General features: G+C 32.7%; 1 protein-coding gene across 5 annotated transcripts in view; it reads right to left on the minus strand.

Annotated features, from left to right (window-relative positions):
• LOC119606795 (GIGYF family protein CG11148) overlaps positions 1-22,707 on the minus strand; it is a 118,269-nt gene that overhangs the window by 39,905 nt on the left and 55,657 nt on the right. For all 5 annotated transcript variants that reach the window (XM_037960387.1, XM_037960390.1, XM_037960389.1 and 2 more), the window contains one exon: positions 4,303-7,720. In XM_037960387.1, coding sequence (XP_037816315.1) covers positions 4,303-7,720 — 3,418 coding nt within the window. The remainder of the gene's footprint in view (positions 1-4,302; positions 7,721-22,707) is intronic.

A 22,707-nucleotide genomic window follows, 5' to 3' on the forward strand; every position in this document is an offset into this window, starting at 1 on the left:
CCTAAGTTCTCGCTACCGATGCTGCACCTTTGGTATAGGCGCGGTCATATCACACCTTTATCTCGATGTATTTGAAAGGTCAATTGCTTTCGCCTCAAAAACTCTAGATCAGCACCAAGTTAAGTATATTTAAATTGAGAAAGAAGAACTTGCAATAGTATTTGGAGTAAAGAGTTTTCACCAACACCTCTTCTATGGACGAATGTATATCCTGCTAACGGATCACAAGCCTTTGGTAAGCATTTTTAATACAAATAAGCATTTACCCACGATGACAGCTCACAGATTGCAGCGTTGGACCATTACCCTTATGGTATACCAATTTGAAATTAAATATCGTAGATCCACAGAGCACGGCAATGCTGACGCTCTATCGCGTTAACCTTTTGAAGGCGATGACAATTTTGATAAGGAGGAAGCATGTTTCAATATATTTCGAAAAATTTCCAATAAATACAGAACAAATTCGAGCACATGCTTCAAAAGATAAAATACTCCGTGAAGTACGTAATTTTATGGGAAAAGTCTGGCCGGATCATCTTACTTCTGAATATTCTCACCTCAATCCATTTTTTAACCGAAAGAACTCATTAACAATATATAACGATCTTGTTTGCCTGCAAACCGAATTTATTCGTGTTGTTATACCAGACACTTTAAAACAAAAAACTTTGGAGTTTTTACTTGATTACTGGTGTGTAGTGAAAATTAAGCAACTCGCCAGGCTGCATATTTGGTGGTGCATCATGGACGAGGATATAAAACAATTAGCTTCAAAGTATGAAATTTGTAAAATTGAAAACCAATTTCCACCAAAAGAATACCAAAGTTGGCCTGCACCAAATAAATCTTGATCGACTTTGCGGGACCCATATTTAATTGCATGCGGCTTATATGTGTCGATTCGTTTTCAAAATTTCCCTACGTTTCGTCAATGTCAAGTACAACATCAGAGGATACATTTACAGCCTTGTCAACTATATTTTCAATGTTAGGTATCCCTGACACCATTGTCAGCGATAATGAACCGCAACTAACGTCTGCTTCTTTTCAAAATCTTCGTAAAACTCTTGGTGTACATCCCCTATAGAGTTAATAAGAGGTAGGTACAGTTTGGTCTTAACTATTGGATAAGAAGAAAACCTCACAACACAACTATGCCACAACATTCCAACAAAACCAACAAGTTTACATTTGCTATTATGCAGTGGATTCTAGGAATCATAAAACATCCAATGGGCAGAATGCCATATTAAGTTAGCACTGAAATGGGTGACTGTAGGCGTCACTTAAATCAGATTAAACCCAGTTTTTCCACAAATTCAAACCAAATTCTCAAAATGATCTAAGTAATGATTATTCATAGTTATCGTTATCAGGTGAAATTTCGGATGTCGTTATTCGCCTGAGAGATTTCGTTGATATTAATCATCTTTTTTTTTGTTAAAAGAAAATTAAGTATCTATTATTTTAATTATTATTTCTTTCATAGATTTAAATTTTCTTAAGGAGGAGTATTGCTATATATTATTGGTTTATTTAAAGTGGGGAGGGTATATTGGATTTGTGCTGATGTTTGTAACATACAAAAATATTCGTCCTAGACCCACCTTAAAGTATACCAATCGGCTTAGAATCGTTTTCTGAGTCGATTAAGCTATGACCCAAGGACGAAGCCTATTGAAAATGGTTAAAATCGGTCCATTATTTCACCTAGCCCCCATAGAACAGAAACCCCCGAAAAGGGCTTCTGAGCTCATAATTATGTTAAATATAAAGATATATCGATAAAATACGGCACAACTAAGTTTTATAGAAGTCTTGATGACCCTGCCAAATTTCATAAAGATCGGGCCCCATTTGACCCTAGCTCCCATACAAAGTCCCCTTCAGAAAATTACTTGAATGTCCCAAATTAACTTATAAACACAAATATCGCGATGAAATTCAGCACAATATAATATTATGTAAATATAAATATATTCACAAAATTTTATCGGGCTTGGTCCATATTTGCCCCTAGCCCCCATATAAAGCCTCTTTCAGAAAATTAGTTTTTCATCCATAAATTGCTTAAATGTATCGGAACAAGGGAATATTGAAGATAAATGCTTTATTATGAAAAATAAATCACATTTAATATTCATAACTGGTGTAGGGTATCATATGGTCGGCCTCGCCCGACTATACTTTCTTACTTGTTAATATTGCAACTATGTTGTTAAACCCTTTTAATACAACTATGTCAAAGATGTTCAACTCCACCTTATATCGTCATATTGTTGGCAACCCATCAGAAAGATCTATCGTACATTTCAAAACATATTCGACAACACTCCCACCGGCTTCTCAGTAATGCCCTCAGATAAACTCTTTATCATTACAAATGTCCTGTCGCAGTCGAAAAGCATTACTTCTGGCAATGTTATGAAAGCTCTTTATGGAGAAAGGATAGAACAATACCAAAATCAAGGATTTGTAATTGTTGCAACGGATGCCTCAATTAATGCGGATAGCACTGCTTGCGGAGTCTGTAACATCCCGTGTGGGAACAATCTTCTCTTTAGAAACCACGACAACAGGAGAACTTCACCCCTTGGACAAGGCCGTTAACCACATTATATTCAATGGCTTCTCCAATTCTCTATAAAAGATGTCTGTTGTAAGGTTTGCAGCATATTATCATCCCAGTGGAACGAAGAATACAAATAATTAGCTGGTGAGAAAGACGCGGACTCTTTGGAGCTCTTCCCAAACTTGCCAAAGAATCACTGGTTCAAGAAATCTAACCTTCAACCGCGCGAAGTAAAAATTATAAATGTAATCGTCACAAGTTCAAATCTCTCATCCTTCGAAGTCAAATGATTAACCGGCTTCTAACTGGTCACACGTACAACAAACCATATCTCAAGATGATTGGATCTACGCCAACTGATTTATGTGATACATGCGACATACTCGAAGTTGACAACCACCTAATCTTTGTATGTCCAAAATATGCCACACAACGCCAACAGTTCCCTCTTTTTTGTATGTATGTCAGTCTTCTTGATGTATCCAAATTAAAACAAATCTCTTTCTACAAACAACTCATCAGATTCATCAGCGTATGTAAAATTGATCTATGAAAACCACTCTCTCTAAACTACCTTGCCTTGTCTTCTAACCCACCACTCACAAACACGATACTCTCAACCGGCACAAAATTACCTACAGCTATGTATACAAAAAACAAACCGATTTTCTTCACACTGTTACAAGCACCGTCACAAAGTCATACTCAGCTATGTAGAAAAGGGAAATCTACTGCTTAGCTTTTCACAACTGTGGGACACTTTCCCCAAATACATTCTAAAACCAACTAATGCTCTCATAATCATCAGTGTGTATCAACGTCTATTGTGACTTAAACAGCCCTGGCGTATAATCATATGACACATGCTTGGCCATTTACACATTAATTTCAATATTTTCATGTATAAACTAATCTTAGCTTAAGACCGCAGTAGTCATAGCTAAATTTAAGTTATCTTAAATTTTGGTAATAAATATGACAGCTAATAAATAAAATATTTCATTTTATGTTAATGTTGGGTTCTTCAACACTTTATTTAGTAGCATAACACCAGATAGCTGAATCGGAGGTCCCACTTTGAAAATTTCTTAAATAAAATTAAGAAACAATGATGTTCATAACTTAAAATTGATAAATTATCTATAAAATTAATTTATGATAAGATTTCGAGCCGAAAAAGTTTCGGGTCCATCTAAGATAACGACAATCTACTGATATTTCGGTAGAATTTCGTGCAATATTTTGGGAATTCAAACCGTTCTCAGAAGTTTAAACATGCCTTCTTTAAGGGTAAAATGGTTGAGAGTGCGCTGAATGAGGTTGCACTGATCACGGCTTGAATAATATGGACTACACTCATTCCGCGTTTTGGATGTAGAGGGAACTTTCAATAATATAAGGATTAGATGATTAGACATTTCTCGTGAAGTCGATTGTATATTTGCTTAACAGCAGAATTAAACTCATACCCAGAAGATCATTGCTTTAGGAGGAAGTTACCAGGAGGATGAAACATGGGGTCTTATATAGCCTCTATTGTGGCTACTAGCCGTTAACGGTATTCTAAGACTATAAATCTAAAGGTAGGAAGAGCGTTGCCTATGCGGATTAAGGGAAATTTTTATCCACCATCATATGTATATGTTATAAATGTTATTTTTGTTAATTATTACTTTGTAAAAAAAAAATTGCAAGTAAGATTAATTGATTAAAAGAATAATACTTACTATTGTTTGCGTTATTATTGCCTGAAGAATTATTACTGCTCATTAATGCCTTACGTCTTTGAGCTTGTATTTGTTGCTGCCTCTTCTCTTCTTCCTGCATTTGGCGGCGTTTTTCTTCTTCAGCTTGCATAAGACGACGTTTCTCTTCTTCCATCTGCATACGTTTGCGTTCCTCCTTTTGACGACGTTTTTCTTCATTTATTTCACGACGGCGCTCTTCCTCAGTTTTTTTTGAAATCTGATCAACATTTTCATTTTTAGGTTTGTTACCCGATTTCAGAACATTGTTGTTATTGTTAGTGGAATTTCGCTTATTATTGTTGTTTACGTGTGACTGAGTTTTTTCATTAACTGATGGTTGCAATGGTGCTTGGCGTTGATGTGGTTCTTGTTTACCATTATTATCATTTGAGGAAGAAACCTTTGTCACAGCATCAAGTGATTTTTGTAGTTCGATTGTTGACATTTGTTGCTGCTCCTGTTTATTATCTTCTGAGCGTTGCTGTTGTTTGTTTATATTATTATCAATATTTTGCTGCTGTTGGTCTTGAAGGTGTTTACCGGCATCCTTTACATGACGCTGATGTTCAAATGATTGCTGCTGCATTTGTTGTTGTAATTGTTGTTGTTCATGTTGTTGTTGTTGCTGAACTTGAACTTGTTGCTCTAGGGTGGCTACATCCCACATTGAAGCTGGTGTAGGTTTCGGTGAACCCATAATGTTACCGCCACCGTGCTGTTCCCGTGATAAATTTATTGTTGGTATTCCTACTAATGGTCCATTAAGCCACTGGTTATTTACACCGGCAGCTTGCTGAGGACTGCCCATCAAAGGATGTTGGTTTGGAAGATGATTTGTCTGATTGGACGCTAATGAATTCATCCACATTTGCATCATTGGACTTTGCGTTGCATTATTTGGAGGATTTTGTGTGGGTGTTGCACCTGCCCCAAACAACTGTTGATCACTTAAAAATTCATGACCATGCGAATTAGAAGCTGCTACCCCACCGCTGCCGCCTGCACCCGAATCGGAGCCGTTGTTTAGAAACATTCTCAGATTAAATTCATTCAACAAATCATTACTGTTCAGGTCATGTCCCGAATTTTTAGTCTTCATAATGAAATCCTCAGCATTTATATATGGCGTACCGGATGATGCATGGTGGTTAGACCTTTGCTGCTGCTGTTGTTGCTGAACCTGAGTCTGTGATTGTGGCTGGCCCTGATGATTGCTAAATAATTGCTCTTTCTTGGTACACTCGGCAATAGTGTCATACAACTGCGTACCAGCAGTTGGGTTTAAAGCCGCCAATGAATTACTTAAACCTGTTAAATTTGTAAGATACTCTGGCAACACCATCATTTGCAATTTTTGTCTGACAACAGCGTCTTGTTCAGCAGGACTTAATCGACGGAAACACTCATTTTTTGATAATTCATTAGCTATTTCAATTTCCTGATTATGTATAAAACGGTCCTGAAGTGTTTGGAAATGCATATTTAAAACTTGTGAAATATCTACAGAATTAATTAAACTCTTTAGGGCATTGCTTAAGGAATCAGCAGCAGCAGTTACACTACCTTTAAGCTTTTCATGCTGTTGCTGTTCATTTAATGTTTTAATAACAAAATCAGCCGCTTGTGTAGAGGGTTGTGCGGATATTACAGGGGCTAAAGGTGGCGTCAAAGGTGTTGTGTTCAAATCAATTGGTATCAAATGGCTATGACTAAAAGGCATTTGGCCATTGCAAATTTTAATTAATTCACCCAAAGGTCTGAATCGTACATCACAAACTCGTCGTACAAAAAGGTTTTCATTAAAGTAACCGGCGCGATACCATTCTGTCATTTCCAAAGCGGAAAATGGTCCTTGGACTTTAGCTTGAGGATCCCGATACAACCACAAATCTGTAGGAGCTGAGGAAGTCATAGGATGTGGTGGGGGTGGAGTAGGTTGTAAGCCAATGGCCGCGGCTGCTACGGCTGCCATTTGTTGTTGTTGTAACTGATGTAATGCAGCAATGTTGTGAGCGTGATCAACCATAATACCACCCATATTGTATAAAGACATATTAGGTGGACAACTTGGTCCTGACCCACTTCCCAACGCTGGGGAAACTGTTGTTGGATGACTTGAGTTTTGCGGTTGTTGCAGCGCTGATATAAAAACTGGTTGGGAATTTCTTTTATTGCCGCCCGACAACATCGACGTTTTCATATGATCGTCTTTAGTATCTTCATCATCCATTATTAATTTCTCTATCATGTCATCGGTAACTTTCATCATGCGTTCTGCATAATCTCCCGCGTTCGTATTAGTTACGTTGTTGTCTGATTCTTTAGTGTTATACTCATTTTCAGAATGATTTTCAATACTTTTCTGAAAAATACTTTCCTGTGCAACATCTACTGGAGAAACCTGATTCCGTGTGTTATTGCTGGGGTTTTGTTTTGATTTTTCATTAACACCTGAATTTTCACTGCTTTCCTGGTTAACCGGAATAGGTGGTGTGGGCGAGGGAGATGAGGAATCTTGATAGTTTTCAGTTTCTTTCACTGACGATGAATTATGGGACTTTGTAGATATATTGGAATTGTCATCCGAAGTTTTTGATATCTTTTCTTGAACATCTACATCTGATGACTTTTTTTCCTCGTTAGTTTGTTCAGACAAATCATTCTCATTTTGTTCTTCGGGGATATTTCCTGCATGTACGTCATCATCGACCGCACCATGAAAAGCGCCACTTGCATCAAAAGTACCACCAATATCTGAAGGATTTTCCATTGCCCATTCTGGCAAACCCATTTCATCGTTACCACTACCATCACCTTGAATATTGTTCATTTGCCCAACTGTTGCGCTATTGGGCCAAATATTTCCACTAACCGTGTTTCTACTTCCGGAAGATGTAACAGACATTGAACGCGTAGGTGCACCTGTTTGTTTACCCGAAACACTTGATTGTCCTATACGTTCACTTTGTGTTGTTGATATGGTTGAATTTGAACGCATCATCATTATACCTCCAGCTCCGGCAATAGTAGCACCACTACTACCAACCATTCCTGAGTTTTCATTGTTATTTGCTAGTTCATCATCTCTCCAACTCGTGGATCTGCCCCAACGTGTATGAGAATTTTGAAATCCAGATGTGTTCATTCTCCATCCACCATCAGCAGAAAATGTAGCAGCAGATGATGCCTCACCACCTGATCCATCTTCATTACGGCTACGTCGCCAATTTTCCATATTTCTGGGATGATTGCTAAATTCTCTTCGGGGACTTGATACCGGCGTATTTCCATTCCAAGCATCCGCTCCCAACCCTCCACCAACTATTGTTGAAGGACCAGACACAGCCGGATCGCCAGCGGTTGCCCCACCATTTCGTTCAGCCCATGACCGATCGGTCTATAAATAAAAAAAATATATATAGATACATATATATTTATGCAATACTAGTCATTTTTATGAGAAACATATTTGTTGTCCTATAAATGTTAAATGTTAGAATTGTTACCGCTTGAGAACGCTTTATCTTTCTAAAGGCGTCATAAACGCCAAACATAATTGTCTGCGAGATACCATTTTACTATTAGCGTTAACGTAAAATATACCTAAGGGAAGGACTTGCCGTAAATCCGAAAAAACTGAGCTTGTACTTTTTTCAAGCAAAAAGATTAATACGTTCACACTGCATAGTATTCGAAATACGCAATTTGGCGTCATTAAATTAAAAATTGTATAAAACAAAACTAAATTATTATTTTCTACTGTAAAACAAGTTAATAAATACACTTTAAGCATTTTTTTGTACATGGGCAATTTCGTGTCAAGTGAAACAACTCAAAAGATCGTTTTGGGTGAAATTTGCACCAAAGTTATTAATACTGGATAGTAGGCCAGGCACAAATTTTCTGCTCTATCGGTCGAGAACTGCTGGAGTTAGAGGTGGCCAAAGTTGGATATTTTGGTCATACAGGGTTTTTTTCAAATGAGTGTAACTTCCTACTAAACAATTTTTCGTACCGACAGTCTGCACAAGTTTCCGATTAGCCTGACTATTCTGATCAACGTCTGATGAAAACTATTTTCATATATATAATTTATTACGGTTAAATTTTATTAATTTTAATAATAATTTATAAACTTCCATTATTCAGGACTTCTTAAGAGTGCATAAATAAATAATAGAAACTTAATTTTTTTTTTAATTAATAAAATTAAACCATACTACTTACATATTATATACGAAAATGGAGTTCATTATAACATATATTTAAAATTATGTAATTTTTTTTGCTAATTTTTGTGTATTAACAAAGTTTAAAAAAAATATAAACAATAATCATCACATATGCAGATGTTGTTTACTTGATTTCCAAAGACCAACTGAGAAAATAAAAGAAAATTAAAATTAAATTCCCTTTTAAAGTACAGTTGACGAATTACAAAATATAAACAGGTTTGTGCATGATTTTTATTTAAAAAAAAAATCCCTCAGATAATGTGCAGAGTTGTCGCAAAGTTTTCTTACAAAAGTACTGAAAATGGGAACAAAACGACCGAGCAAAAAATATCAGAAAATGTGCAGATCATTCTGTTAAATATCTAAAGGAAATTTATATTATTCGCTTAATTGTCTGATGAAGTTATAAAACTCTTCAGATTATGTGCAGATTTATCGGATATAATTCTTAAACCATTTTATATTTTACTTCAGAAAATGTACAGACTCTTCTCCTTTATGTCTAAAAAATAATATAGGAATAAAAAACAAATTGTCCTCCTCCAATGTGCAGATTAGTCTCATAATTGTCGTAACACTGAAATTCCCTTTCGACAATGTGCAGACAAGTCTGATGTTAATCGTTTTATACTTCAGAAAATGTGCAGAGAAGTCTAACAAACAATTTGCCGATTAATCTGTAAAATGTCTGAAGGAAATTTAGAAATACGTTAAAAATTCTGATAAAGTATAAGAATTATTTCAGAAAATTTCTGACATCAGACATGTGTGAAAAAATTATTTACTGGGTTTTCACTTATTTCTCCTAGCAAAAATTGTTCAAAGGAGTTTATATAGATATTTCTTAACTATTTCCAACTGTTAAAATATTTTTTTTGATAGATATCCCACTTAGTAACCACGAAGCTTTTAGGGAAAGCTTTATTCTTTTCTTCTTTAAGCAAAAAAAAAAAAAAGCAAAATAAGGTCCATTTTGAAAAATAAGAAAAAATGACAATGATTTAAAAAATATTTTTTTGATAGATATCCAACTATCTATAAGGGAAATTGTACAAGCTTTCTTTTGAGCAAATAAAAATTTTTTGCAAACAGTATAGGATAGGCGTAATTATCTACAATGTCAAAAGATGAATCTAAAATATATATAAATAATATTACGTATTGAGGTCGGGACTTTAATTAATCATTCTGTTGAAAAAAAATTCGTCGACTGGATTAGCGCTCTTATTTAAAAAATCGGGATGATAAGTTTATAAAGTCGGTATGATGCGTCTTCAAAATTCATCACTATTTTCCTGAGTCATTCAAAATTGGTGACAGTGTCTTTTGGCGAGAATTTGAATTCTAGGATGTTCAGGAAACACGGTAATGGTATATATAAAAAAATTTAAAATAACATTTTGTATACAAAAGTAATGCCTGTGTAAAATTTTGTACGGATATCATTGTTTGGTAATGAGTAATGTGAATTTAAGTGATATTTGGGAGGGGACCTTATATGGGAGTTATGGCCAAATATGGGCCGATCGTGAATTTTTTTTAAATACAATTTTTGTAAACTAAATTAATATTTGTGCCAACTTTTGAATGGATATCATTATTTGGTAATGAGTTATGTGTGTTTAAGTGATTTTCTGATGGAGATCTTCCAGGGGAGCTATGACCAAATATGGACCGATCGTGTAACCATTTTAAAATTAAATGTTTGTCTACAAAAGTAATATTTGTGGCAAATTTTGTATAGATATCATTATTTGGTAATGAGTTATGTGCATTTAAGTGATTTTCGGGAGGGGACATTGTATGGGAGCTAAGACCAAATATAGACCGATCATGAAAACATTACAGTATCATTTCTATATACAGTGGTGGAAAATATATAGAAACGACCTCAAATAAAAGGTATTTAACTCATATTATTTATAGATTTTCTTGCTTCATCGCATTTGATTGATATTCAAAGAAATTGGCATTGGAAAAAATAATAGAAACGGTTCATAGTATTGCATAGGAGACATAAGGTAAGATTTTTTGAATGGATTTTTTATTTAATTTTGAAATTTTTAATTATTAATGAAGTTCTTTACATAAATATATACTTTTTACTTTGTTTTTTATTAGGTTTAAAAGTGACTTAAATATCACAGTATTTTGACAAACAGGAAAAATTATTTAAAGCTAAGACTGATTTAACACGAGAAGTTCAAAATAACCTACCTTAAAATCAATATGAATTTTAAAATTTTTTCAATTTTTTGAACTTTTTGTGTTAAATTTAACTTTATGTAATATTATTTTACCAGTTTGTCAAGATATTTGATATTGAAGTCACATTTTGACCTCATGAATTGGGTTGAGTTACAAAAAATTAAAATTTTGCTCAAAATTTTGACCAAAAATCGGTGGATTACCATTATCTATAAGTGGATCTAAAACTTTTTTTATATAAAATTTGACAATGAAAAGTAATTTCTTTCACTATCTGTTCATTTTATTTAAGAAATTTTGAATGTAGGACCCCTGAATCAGCTGTCAGGAACTATGTGATAAATTAAACGATGAAAAAACGATCGTTATAGTCATAGAAAACAAAGTAAAACTTATATTTTTATATTAAGGACTTCAATTATAATTAAAATGTTTAAAATTAAATACAAAGCTATGATCAAATATGAACCGATCGTGAAAGAAATTTTCAGTATCATTTCTGTATATAAAGGCAGTACTTGTGCCAAATTTTTGTATGAATATCATCATTTGGTAAATGCGCTTGAGTGATTTTCGGGAGGGGACCTTGTATGGGAGCTACGGATTACTAACCTACGGAAGTCAAAAATTGTAAAGAATGTGGTTTAAAAAAAATTTCTTATTAATGTAGTTAACAGTTCAATGTCCGAGCTCAAGAATTTGTAGTGAATCGTGAAGATGCGGTTGGGACAATACCGATTAAATCGAACAAATTCGGACGAGTTTTGGCATGAGAGAGGATTCGAAATGAAAAATTGGTCGATAGTATACTAAAACGTGTAAACAATTAATTACGTAATAAAACAATTTAATTTATTTATTTCCATATTAAGCAACAGTTCGATTGTGGCCGACAGTTATTTTCTGGAAAAAAAAAACAGATGTCTTTGGCCGAGTATGACTCAGGTCTTTCTGGAGCGAAGATCCAATTATATTGAGAACAAGTGAGTTATTTTCGTATTGTGTGGTTTTACCTATAATCGAGAAAGTACAGATAAAGAATTCATAATAAAATAATACATTGGAATATAGAGTTCTTTGAACTTATAAACCAGACACTTCAATTAGGCGATTTAGGATGATCTTTTTATACCCACCATCAAAAAAAAATACCCCAAATTTTTTGATTGATTGATTTTGTCACTCCGTTTGTAACACATTGGAATCGAGCTAGATAGTTAAGATTTTCCACAAATATTCCTTATAGGTAAGGTTTGTTTGGTATTGCAAAAGGCAATATCGGTCCACGTTTTCGCATAGCTCCCATACAAGTGGCCCCCCTAAAAACTGCTTTAACAGTCACAACTGTTTTGAAAATACGAGTATAGCGATGAAATTTTACATAAATAAGTTTAATATGCAACAAAATCTCTCTACCAAATTTTAAGGCGATCGGTTCATAATTGACCCTACCCCCCATATAAGGTCCCCTTCAGAAAATGACATTAATACTCATTAACGGCTTACAAAAACGTTTATGTAAGTCAAAATCTCTCTACCAAATTTTATGAGGATCGGTCCATAATTGACCCTGGCCCCATATAAGGTCCCCTTCAGAAAACGACTTCAACGCTCATTTCTGGCTTAAAAATACGAGTACAGCGATAAAATTTGACATAAATAAGTTTTATATAAGCTAAAATATCTTTAACAAATTTTATCGGGATCGGTCCATAATTGACCCTACCCCCCATATAAGGTCCCCTTCAGATAATGTCTTTAACGTTCATTACTAACTTAAAAATACGAGCACAGCGATGAAATTCGACATAATTAAGTTGTATATGCATCAAAATGTCTTTACCAAATTTTATGTGGATCGGTCCATAATTGAACTTACCCCCACATAAGGTCCCTATCAAAAAATGATTTAAACCCTCACTACTGACTAAAAAATACGAGTACAGCGGAGAAATTCGACTTTTATAGAGACGTAATCTTCCTACCGTATTTAATACGGAATGGGTCGGTAACTCACCGACTATGAAATTTGACAAAAAATAGGTTTCATACTAGCTAAAATATCTCTATAATTTTTTTTAAAATTGCTCCATAATTCAACCTACCGCCCACTTAAGGTCCCCTTCAAGAAATGATTTTAACGCTCATTACTGGCTTAAAAATAAGACTATAGGGAGGAAATTCGACATAAGCAACTTTTATAGGAACGTAATCTTCCTACCTATTTTCATGCAGAATGGGTCGGTTACTCACCCTACCCCCCATATAAGGTCCCCTACAGAACACTACTCTAATTACTGTCTTAAAGATACGAATATAATAATGAAACTCGACATAAATATGTTTTATAAAAGCCAATATCTCACTATCAAATTTGTAAGGATCGGTCCATAATTGATCCTACGCCCATACTTATAAGGTTCCCTTGAGAAATTTACTTTAGCGCTAATTACTGGCTTAAAAAAAACGATAAATTTTGACATAAACAAGTTTTGTATTCATGAAAATCGCATTACAAAATTTTATATTTTGTTTTTAAAAATTCAATTTTAAGTGTTCGCTTATCGAATATCCTTAAAAAACTTCTAAACAATACAAGATGTGTGGCATTATTGTGTGATCTAATATAACTTTAAGATTAATAGGCAAATACCTACCAATATTATATAATCTCTTCAACATGAAAGTAATTTTGGCCAATATTGTATTTATAGGCTTATCGAATAGTAAATATTTGTCTAAAGTGACACCCAAACATTTCATGCTGTCCACTGCTATAATAGAGTCGCCTCTCATTTTTATATCCACACAATCATTGAAATTATTGCTCTAGATTTATTAATATTAACTTTCGTAATTTTTAATATCAGATAATTTTTAATATGTATGAAAACAAACGAAACATTTCGCATACGTTTCCATAATGTACAAAACTTTTAAAAATTTTTAAATCGTTTTGTACATGAGCAAAACTAAAACAAATGCTTTTTAAGTGAGAAAGAGCGAAAACTGCCGGTCCACACTAAGAAACAATTTTGGGGAGACTTGATTTTGCGTGAGTGAGAAAGTAATATCATTCATCTCTCTCGCGGTACGGAGTTTCTCGTACTCGGAAACTCGTTTTGTTTTGTTATTCTTCTTATTCGTACAAAAACAAATCAATGCAATTAACACGTAGTTTCTGAAACAAAAGTTTCTATGTGTAGACATTAAGGAAACTTTAAAAGAGAATTAAGAAAAAGTTTCTCAACAAAAGTTTCCGTGTGTGGACCAGCACAAACGTTTGCGAAAATGTTTCGCTCAAAACTTTTGTTCCCATTGTTTTCTTTTCTAGCTGCGTACATTTGAGTTAATGAACATGATGTGCTCAAAGGCAAAAACAATACAAAGCCAAATGAGAAAGTCGATTTTGTTGTTTTGGTTGTGTTTCTGTTTTACTCAAAACAAAACAATTGAAAACGTTTCGTTTAGTTTGTTTTCGTACTCTGGTTAATATTAAACCATGCTTGAGCCCTATTCAGCTTAAAATTTTTATTCGACTGTAGTATATCATTGAAATACTTATCGTGTTTGAACAAAATATAAACATCATCAGCATAAATGAAAATTTGTGATTCTGGAACAGTTAAAGTTTTGATAAAATCATTAAGAAATACCATGAACAGGTTGGGACTAAGAATGGAACCCTGAGGAACTCCACTTATAACATTTTTAATATTGCTCAAATGTTTATTACAGTCCACGTATTGGGCCCGTTCCGATAAGAATGAGAATACAAGTTTACAAGCTGTCGAAGAAAATTAAAATGAATTTTGTAATTTCCGAATAAAAAAATTTTGGTCAATAGTATAAAAAGCTTTTGACAAATCTAATGATCAGGGAAACCAAAATATGCAAATGCATGTTTTTTGTGGTGCGTCGTATGGACTCATGGATAAGATATTTACACGTTTCAGACTAATTTAAGAATTTTGGCATCGATTTGTTAGAGCATATTTTTGCATATTTTACCCATAAGAGCATAATTTAGCATGATTTGACTTTTGTAGCATATTTAAGGCTTATTTTCGAGTTTTTAGAGCATATTTTACTCTTTTAGTGCATATTTTGAAGTTTTTCACTTTTTTTCATTTTTGTACATTTTTAATTTTCTTTTCAAAACTATATCTAAAAAAATCAAATTTAATTTTTTTTTTAATTTTTTTTAATTTTTTAGCCTATTTTACAATTTTGAAAAAAATTATTTTCTTTGTAGAACTTGAAAACTGCCAAAAATACATTAGTCTCATGAAAACCAATGTTATATTTTTTATTCAATAAAGCATTAAATTTTAAACTGGACATAAAACAGATTACTTTGGATTTCATGACACCAATTCATTTTTATCGTTTAAAAAACTAGTATTGATAACACTGCACAGTGGGGCAGAATGGAAATTTTTTGGAAATAAATCTGGCATTTCTAAACGGCTGATCCGATCGGGATAAAATTTGGCGTGAGCGTAGCCAAGGAGTATTCGAGTTTAAGTTTTGAAGATGAACCCTGCAGATGCCCCAGGGACGGCGCTGTGGCGGCTCGTGCCATTTTTTTGTTTTTCACCCAAGATTTCACAAAGATTTTTATATTTTGTGAAAGCGCTCGACGAGATCTTGAAAAAATATGCTTGGACATACTACTTATCTCTTATAATATCCGAGTTATAGGCATTTAAAAATTTAGTGATACAAAATTTACCATACCTTGGTCCGCCTTTTTTTGAATACCGGGCGTAATTTTGGACCAAATGGACTCAATTTTTTCTTGTTAGTTAGACAACAAAATTTCCAATAATATACAAAAAATTTCAGATCAATATTGTTTACAGATCCAAAAATATACGTTTTTTAATTTAAAAATTCAAAAAATTTTAGATTTTTGGCGTTTTTTTGCCAAAAATGTGTCTTAACTCTTTTATTAATAAAATAAAATTTTTATTAAGAACATATAACAATTTTATAGTTTTCTAAAAGGTATCTTTACGCAGAACGCTTTGGCGTAAAAAACTTGTCCTATTTTTTGAAAATGTTGCCACCACGTCCTTCCGAATATGACCTATTTTTTATCAAAACTTCAACTTTGGGCGACATGTTCTAAAATCCCAAAGCTGGGATCAGAAAACTGAAAGCAGTTTTGGAAACCTCAATATGTTTTCTATTTACTCCAAAAGTATTTTCCCAGCCCTGAAAGAAATGTGGACCCTATGGGCAAAAAAGTAAAAAATCCCATTTTTGGGATTTTCATTCCTATTTTTGGGAATTGCGGGATACCCTTTGACCTTTTCAATTTTTTTTTTTGCATATTCTTATTTGAAATGACAAATTTAACAAGCGTTGAAAATTTCATTGAGTTTTGTTCATAAATAAAGATTTTGTCATATATTACATATTTGTTTAATTTCTAAAACTATGATTTATATCAAAATTTTAATAGGATCGCAGATAGCTACAACAATTTAGTCCATATTTATCCCTTAATATCATTTTTTAGTTAGATATGGAAATTCTCGACCCTTTACAAAAAATTTCAAGCCAATATCTCAATTACATTCAAAAATATGTTCATTTAAACCTGTGTCCTTTAATTTCATCTTTTTCATATTTTAGTATTAAGTATGACAGCACATATTTAAATCTTATATTTGCCTATTTTCTATTTGTTTGCTTATCCTTATAATTGAAAGGTCCTATTATGCTTAAATTTTCAAAAATGTATAACTATTTTTTACCTAAATTTTTTCGACAGATCATTTCGTTCTGTTTCGTTTATGATCATGTAGGTAAAAATATACAGGTAATGATAATTTCGATTCATTCACTAATAAGAAATATCAATGACTGAATTACAGGTTATAGTAATATAGTCCTAAATGTTAATAGGTAGACAATTCGTAATTTTTTACTTTGGAATACCTGTATCGGAAATGACAAGAATTGGTATATAAGTAAACTTCTCAGATTTTAAGTACCATATTTAATAAATCTACAATGAAGATTACATTAAAGTACGAAGAGTTGTGTTCCGTTTTATGGAATATATCTTCAAAAGGGCCAGAAAGAATTGAAGACATTTCAAATTATATAAAAACTACATATAGTAGAAAAGTAGACAAAACAGGCATATCAAAAATTTAAAACTTTTTGATGTAAAAAGTAAGTCTGTGGATGGAAATCAAAAGAAATTTCGATTAAAATTTTGTAGTTGGATGGAAACTACTGCGGAAATCTCAACTTACAACACATCAATAGGAGCGCCTTGCAAGTCATACGAAGACTTATGTTCAAGGTAAAAAAAAGAGGGTCACACAAAAACTTTTTTCAATCTCAAATGAGGAAATTGCTGATACATTTAACGAAATGCTGAAAAAGGAAAACCAACATATGGATGTCGTACATATTGCAACTATTCTTCCTAATGCATCACCAAAACGACTTAAGCGAATTGTGGAAAGTATACCAACTCCAACATCATAATCAAATTTTACTGAAGAGGAAGCAATAGCGCTTATGTTGGAACTGGGTCTCAGTCGAAATAAGTACCAAATATTAAGGAAAGCTCTGCATGAAAAAGGACACAATATATTACCATCATACAAGGCGATCCAGGAAAAAAAAAAACAAACTATCCTACTAAATCAACAAAAAATAATGAAGAATTGAAAGAACTGAGAACTGCGGAAAAAAGCAGAATCCAAGAAGAATTTAAAGTTCAGATGGGATTAAACATCGACAAACCACTTTCAAGTTGCGGTAGTACAAATGACGGTAATACGTCGAGAAGGTTTTTTCGTGATTTTGAAATTACTTCAAAAATAACTGGAATCGACAAGGAGTTGCTTCGAAGAGTTAAAACTATTTTAATGGCACTGAATAGTAAACATAAAATTAATGAAAATCGATTTGGGGAATACACATCTGAAATTTCTAAATTACTTGTATCTCTGTATCCATGGAGGGAACTAACACCAACAGTACACAAAGTATTGTGTCATGGTCAAATAATAATTGAATCGAATATTCTTCCACTTGGAGAGTTAACAGAAGAAGCCCAGGAAGCGAGGAATCGAGATTTTAAGCATGTTCAACTATTCAGCTCAAGAAAATGCTCCAGGCAATCACAGAATGAAGATATTTTTAATAGTTTACTTCTATCTTCTGATCCTGTTCTTTCAACTATGCGAAAAAGATGGATTTGTTATGAAACTCTATCATCTCAAAACAAGGAAGATTTAAAGGACTTATATTACCTTCTGGATATGTATACCGATATGACAGATTATTTTATAGAAAATAAGTAGTGTTAGGAATTAACTATATAAGTAGGTTGTAAGAATTAATTGTATTATGTTTAAGATAAACAGTTCAAATAAAAAAGCTATTATACTAACTGATGATATTGTATTAAATTGTGTTTTATATTTCGGTGGGAGGGAAAGGTAATTTGTGTGGGGTGATTTAGGTGTTGTTGTGCGTGGCTCATAATAAAATTATAATTTTTTTTATTTTATATACAATATTATAATAAAATAATTAACTAAATAATTTTTAAAAATTGTCCAAATATTTTATTCAACACCAAATGTATGTTCTGTCATACTTAATACTAAAATATGAAAAAGATGAAATTAAAGGACACAGGTTTAAATGAACATATTTTTGAATGTAATTGAGATATTGGCTTGAAATTTTTTGTAAAGGGTCGAGAATTTCCATATCTAACTAAAAAATGATATTAAGGGATAAATATGGACTAAATTGTTGTAGCTATCTGCGATCCTATTAAAATTTTGATATAAATCATAGTTTTAGAAATAAAACAAATATGTAATATATGACAAAATCTTTATTTATGAACAAAACTCAATGAAATTTTCAACGCTTGTTAAATTTGTCATTTCAAATAAGAATATGCAAAAAAAAAATTGAAAAGGTCAAAGGGCATCCCGCAAATCCCAAAAATAGGAATGAAAATCCCAAAAATGGGATTTTTTACTTTTTTGCCCATAGGGTCCACATTTCTTTCAGGGCTGGGAAAATACTTTTGAAGTAAATAGAAAACATATTGAGGTTTCCAAAACTGCTTTCAGTTTTCTGATCCCAGCTTTGGGATTTTAGAACATGTCGCCCAAAGTTGAAGTTTTGATAAAAAATAGGTCATATTCGGAAGGACGCAGTGGCAACATTTTCAAAAAATAGGACAAGTTTTTTACGCCAAAGCGTTCTGCGTAAAGATACCTTTTAGAAAACTATAAAATTGTTATATGTTCTTAATAAAAATTTTATTTTATTAATAAAAGAGTTAAGACACATTTTTGGCAAAAAAAACGCCAAAAATCTAAAATTTTTTGAATTTTTAAATTAAAAAACGTATATTTTTGGATCTGTAAACAATATTGATCTGAAATTTTTTGTATATTATTGGAAATTTTGTTGTCTAACTAACAAGAAAAAATTGAGTCCATTTGGTCCAAAATTACGCCCGGTATTCAAAAAAAGGCGGACCAAGGTATGGTAAATTTTGTATCACTAAATTTTTAAATGCCTATAACTCGGATATTATAAGAGATAAGTAGTATGTCCAAGCATATTTTTTCAAGATCTCGTCGAGCGCTTTCACAAAATATAAAAATCTTTGTATTTGGGTGAAAAACAAAAAAATGGCACGAGTTTAAAAATTTTACATGTCGTAGGTACCCTACTTTGAGCCGCCACAGCGCCGTCCCTGGGGCATCTGCAGGGTTCATCTTCAAAACTTAAACTCGAATACTCCTTGGCTACGCTCACGCCAAATTTTATCCCGATCGGATCAGCCGTTTAGAAATGCCAGATTTATTTCCAAAAAATTTCCATTCTGCCCCACTGTGCACTGTAAGTATGTCAAAAAGACACAGAAAAACGCCGAGACACCTAAACTTAATTTTGGGTCGTAGAATCTAGTGGCTTACTCCGTTTTGAAAATTTAGGTCAAAATCGGGAGATATTGTTTTAAAGTATGAACTGTTTATGAGGTTATTTTTTAATTTTTAAATTTTTGAAAAAAGTTTTCACGCATAGACATACGAACTAATTATAAAAAGCTAAATATATGTATATGCATAATTAATTCATAATTTTCTATGCGTGAAAGTTTTTTTTAATTTAAATAATCAAAAAACACCTCAGAAACAGTGTAAACTTTAAAATCCAATATCTCCCGATTTTGACCTAACTTTTCAAAACGGAGTATGCCAATAGATTCTACGACCGAAAATTAAGTTCACGTGTTTCGGCGTTTTTCTGTGTCTTTTTGAAAGTCGGAATTTTACTTACGGTGTTATTATTGGATTTTATGACAACACCGATTAAAATGTCACTTTAGAAGCTATGAATACAATTGGAAGAAATGTGTCAAACTTTGTCGTTTGAAATATGTTTTTTTTGGGCTTCATGTTATTTATTGGTTATCTGAACGTAAAACAGAGTTCTATTTTACTAATTCTTCAAACTTTCAGATGAATCAATTATAAAAAATCTAGTAGGATGAAATATGACATTAAATATTTATTATTTCATTACAATTTCAGTCTTTTTAAGCTTTTAAATGTTAAAATATAATTTAAAATAATTATTTTTGGAGCATATTTTTTAAATTTTAAGAGCATATTTTGATGTTTTTACGGCATATTTAAAGCGCTTAGAACACTTCTTTAGAGCATGTTTTCCGTTTCCCTGCTAATGATTTATCAAAATTAATCAACTTATTGCAGTTATCAATCTCCTTCTTCAAATCCGTAAATTTCGAGTCCAGCTCAATTTTAACCTCAGAGAGAATGGTGTCAAATTTTGTCTGGATATCAGCGAGGCCACTACGCAATTCATCACGAAAGGAAAATCCTGAATCATTTCTTGAAGTCTTGCAGGAGTCACACAAATAATTCAAAGAACCCTTCCCATTAGCCAATGTTGTCAGTTGATCAGATGTTATATCAACACATTTAGCATGGAACCATTTAAGGCATAAAACACACTTTTAGGTGACACTTTCGGTAGGTGACATATTTCCCAGCAATAGCAACAACAACAGAATAACAAGTTAAAGTGCTATATTCGGCTATGCTGAATCTTAAATACCCTCCTCCACTTTTTATTAAAGCTCAATTAACTATATAATTATACCCTTCACCTTCGTGAGAATGGTATATATAAGTTTGTCATTCCGTTTGTAATTTCCAGAATATAGTTTTCCGACCCTATAAATTATGTATATGCTGAATCCTTATAGAAAGCGGAGTCGATTAAGCCATGTCTATCTTTCGTTTTGTCCGTCTGTGTGTCTGTTGAAATCAGTTTTCTGAAGACCCCAGATATCTTCGGGATCCAAATCTTCAATAATTCTGTCAGACATGCTTACGAGAAGTTTCCTATTACAATCTGCAAAAAAATTTATGTTTCCGTATTTAGGGTAATAACATTTATGCATATGTCGAATTAATTTTGATTAGGTCCAGAAAAATTTATATTAATAGGCCAGTTCGAAAACATTACAATAGAATGATTTATCTATACACAGAACATACTCATGTCGAATTTTATCCGGATATAATCATTTAATAACGTACACAAAACATATTCAAGTCAAATTTTATCCCTATAGCTAAAGAAATCAATGAAATATATGTATGCGTTTAAGTGATTTTCAGAAGTTGTCCTTATATGGGAGCTATGACCAATTATGGTCCTATCCGAAAAAATTTCGTAGAATGCTTCATATTTAAAACATATTTGTGTCGAATGTTATCAAGATAGCTTTATTTGATAATGAAATATGTATGTGCGTTTAAGTGATTTTCGGATGTGAGCCTTATATGGGGGCTATGACTAATAATGGACCGATCCGTAAAAAAATTGGTAGAATGATTTGTATGTACACAAAACATATTCAACTCGAATTTTACCACAATAGCTTTATTTATCTATGAACTAAGCTCGTTTAAGTGATTTTCGGAAGTGGACCTTATATGGAAGCTATGACCAATTGTGGACCGACTGAGATCTACGTTGAGAGTAAGATTTCTGTTCATATTATACTTGCATGTACAAAATTTTGTGTTGATACCGATATATTTGAGGGAGTTATTAATGATAAACTAATTTCCGGGAATACCTTTGTAAAGATTTTGAACATAATTGATCACTGCCCTGAAAAAGTAATGTGTGACAAAATTCATCTAGATATCTTTGGTAGTTTCTGAGAAAACTTCTTAAAAATTAGGAAAAAAAACGTAATTTTTTTCGAGTTAGTTTGAAATTTTTCTCATAACTTTTTACGTTGTGATGTTCGATTTTTCAATACCTAACTGCTTGGGATAATAATAAATATTTTGGGTGAATTTGGTTGATTTCCTTTGTTTAGTTTTAACGTGAGCGTGTTTTACACAGACAGACAGACGGACATAACTAAATCGACTCAGAATTTCATAAGGACCCAAAATACAAATATTGTTGGGTCTTAGATGAATATTTCTTGGTGTTACACACGGAACGACAAACTTATACATTAGGGATATACAACTATTGACATATTTTGCAAATATGCAAGTTGGCATAGCTAAGTCGAGCATTAAAAGATATGAAAAACCACAGTATTATTTTTTCGCGATTGTTAAAAAAGTTCACTCACCAAATGTCTGTCCGTCTGTTTATTACAATAAATTTTTTGAAGGCCCCATATATCTTTGGAATCCAAATCTTAGATTATTTTATTAGATATACTCTTAGAAATTTCTCTGTGTTAAACCAGTAAAATCGATCTATAAGTATCAAAGATATGATCAACACAAATACGATCAACAAATTTCAACTCGTTTGGTGCGGGAGTGTTGTGTTTCTTATTATTTTTTATGGACGTTTTGATTAGGGGATGTAA

This window comes from Lucilia sericata, unplaced genomic scaffold (genome assembly GCF_015586225.1).
Source record: "Lucilia sericata isolate MDLA Ls3-8-SP2 unplaced genomic scaffold, ASM1558622v1 Contig000623F_arrow, whole genome shotgun sequence".
Lineage (NCBI taxonomy): Eukaryota > Metazoa > Arthropoda > Insecta > Diptera > Calliphoridae > Lucilia > Lucilia sericata.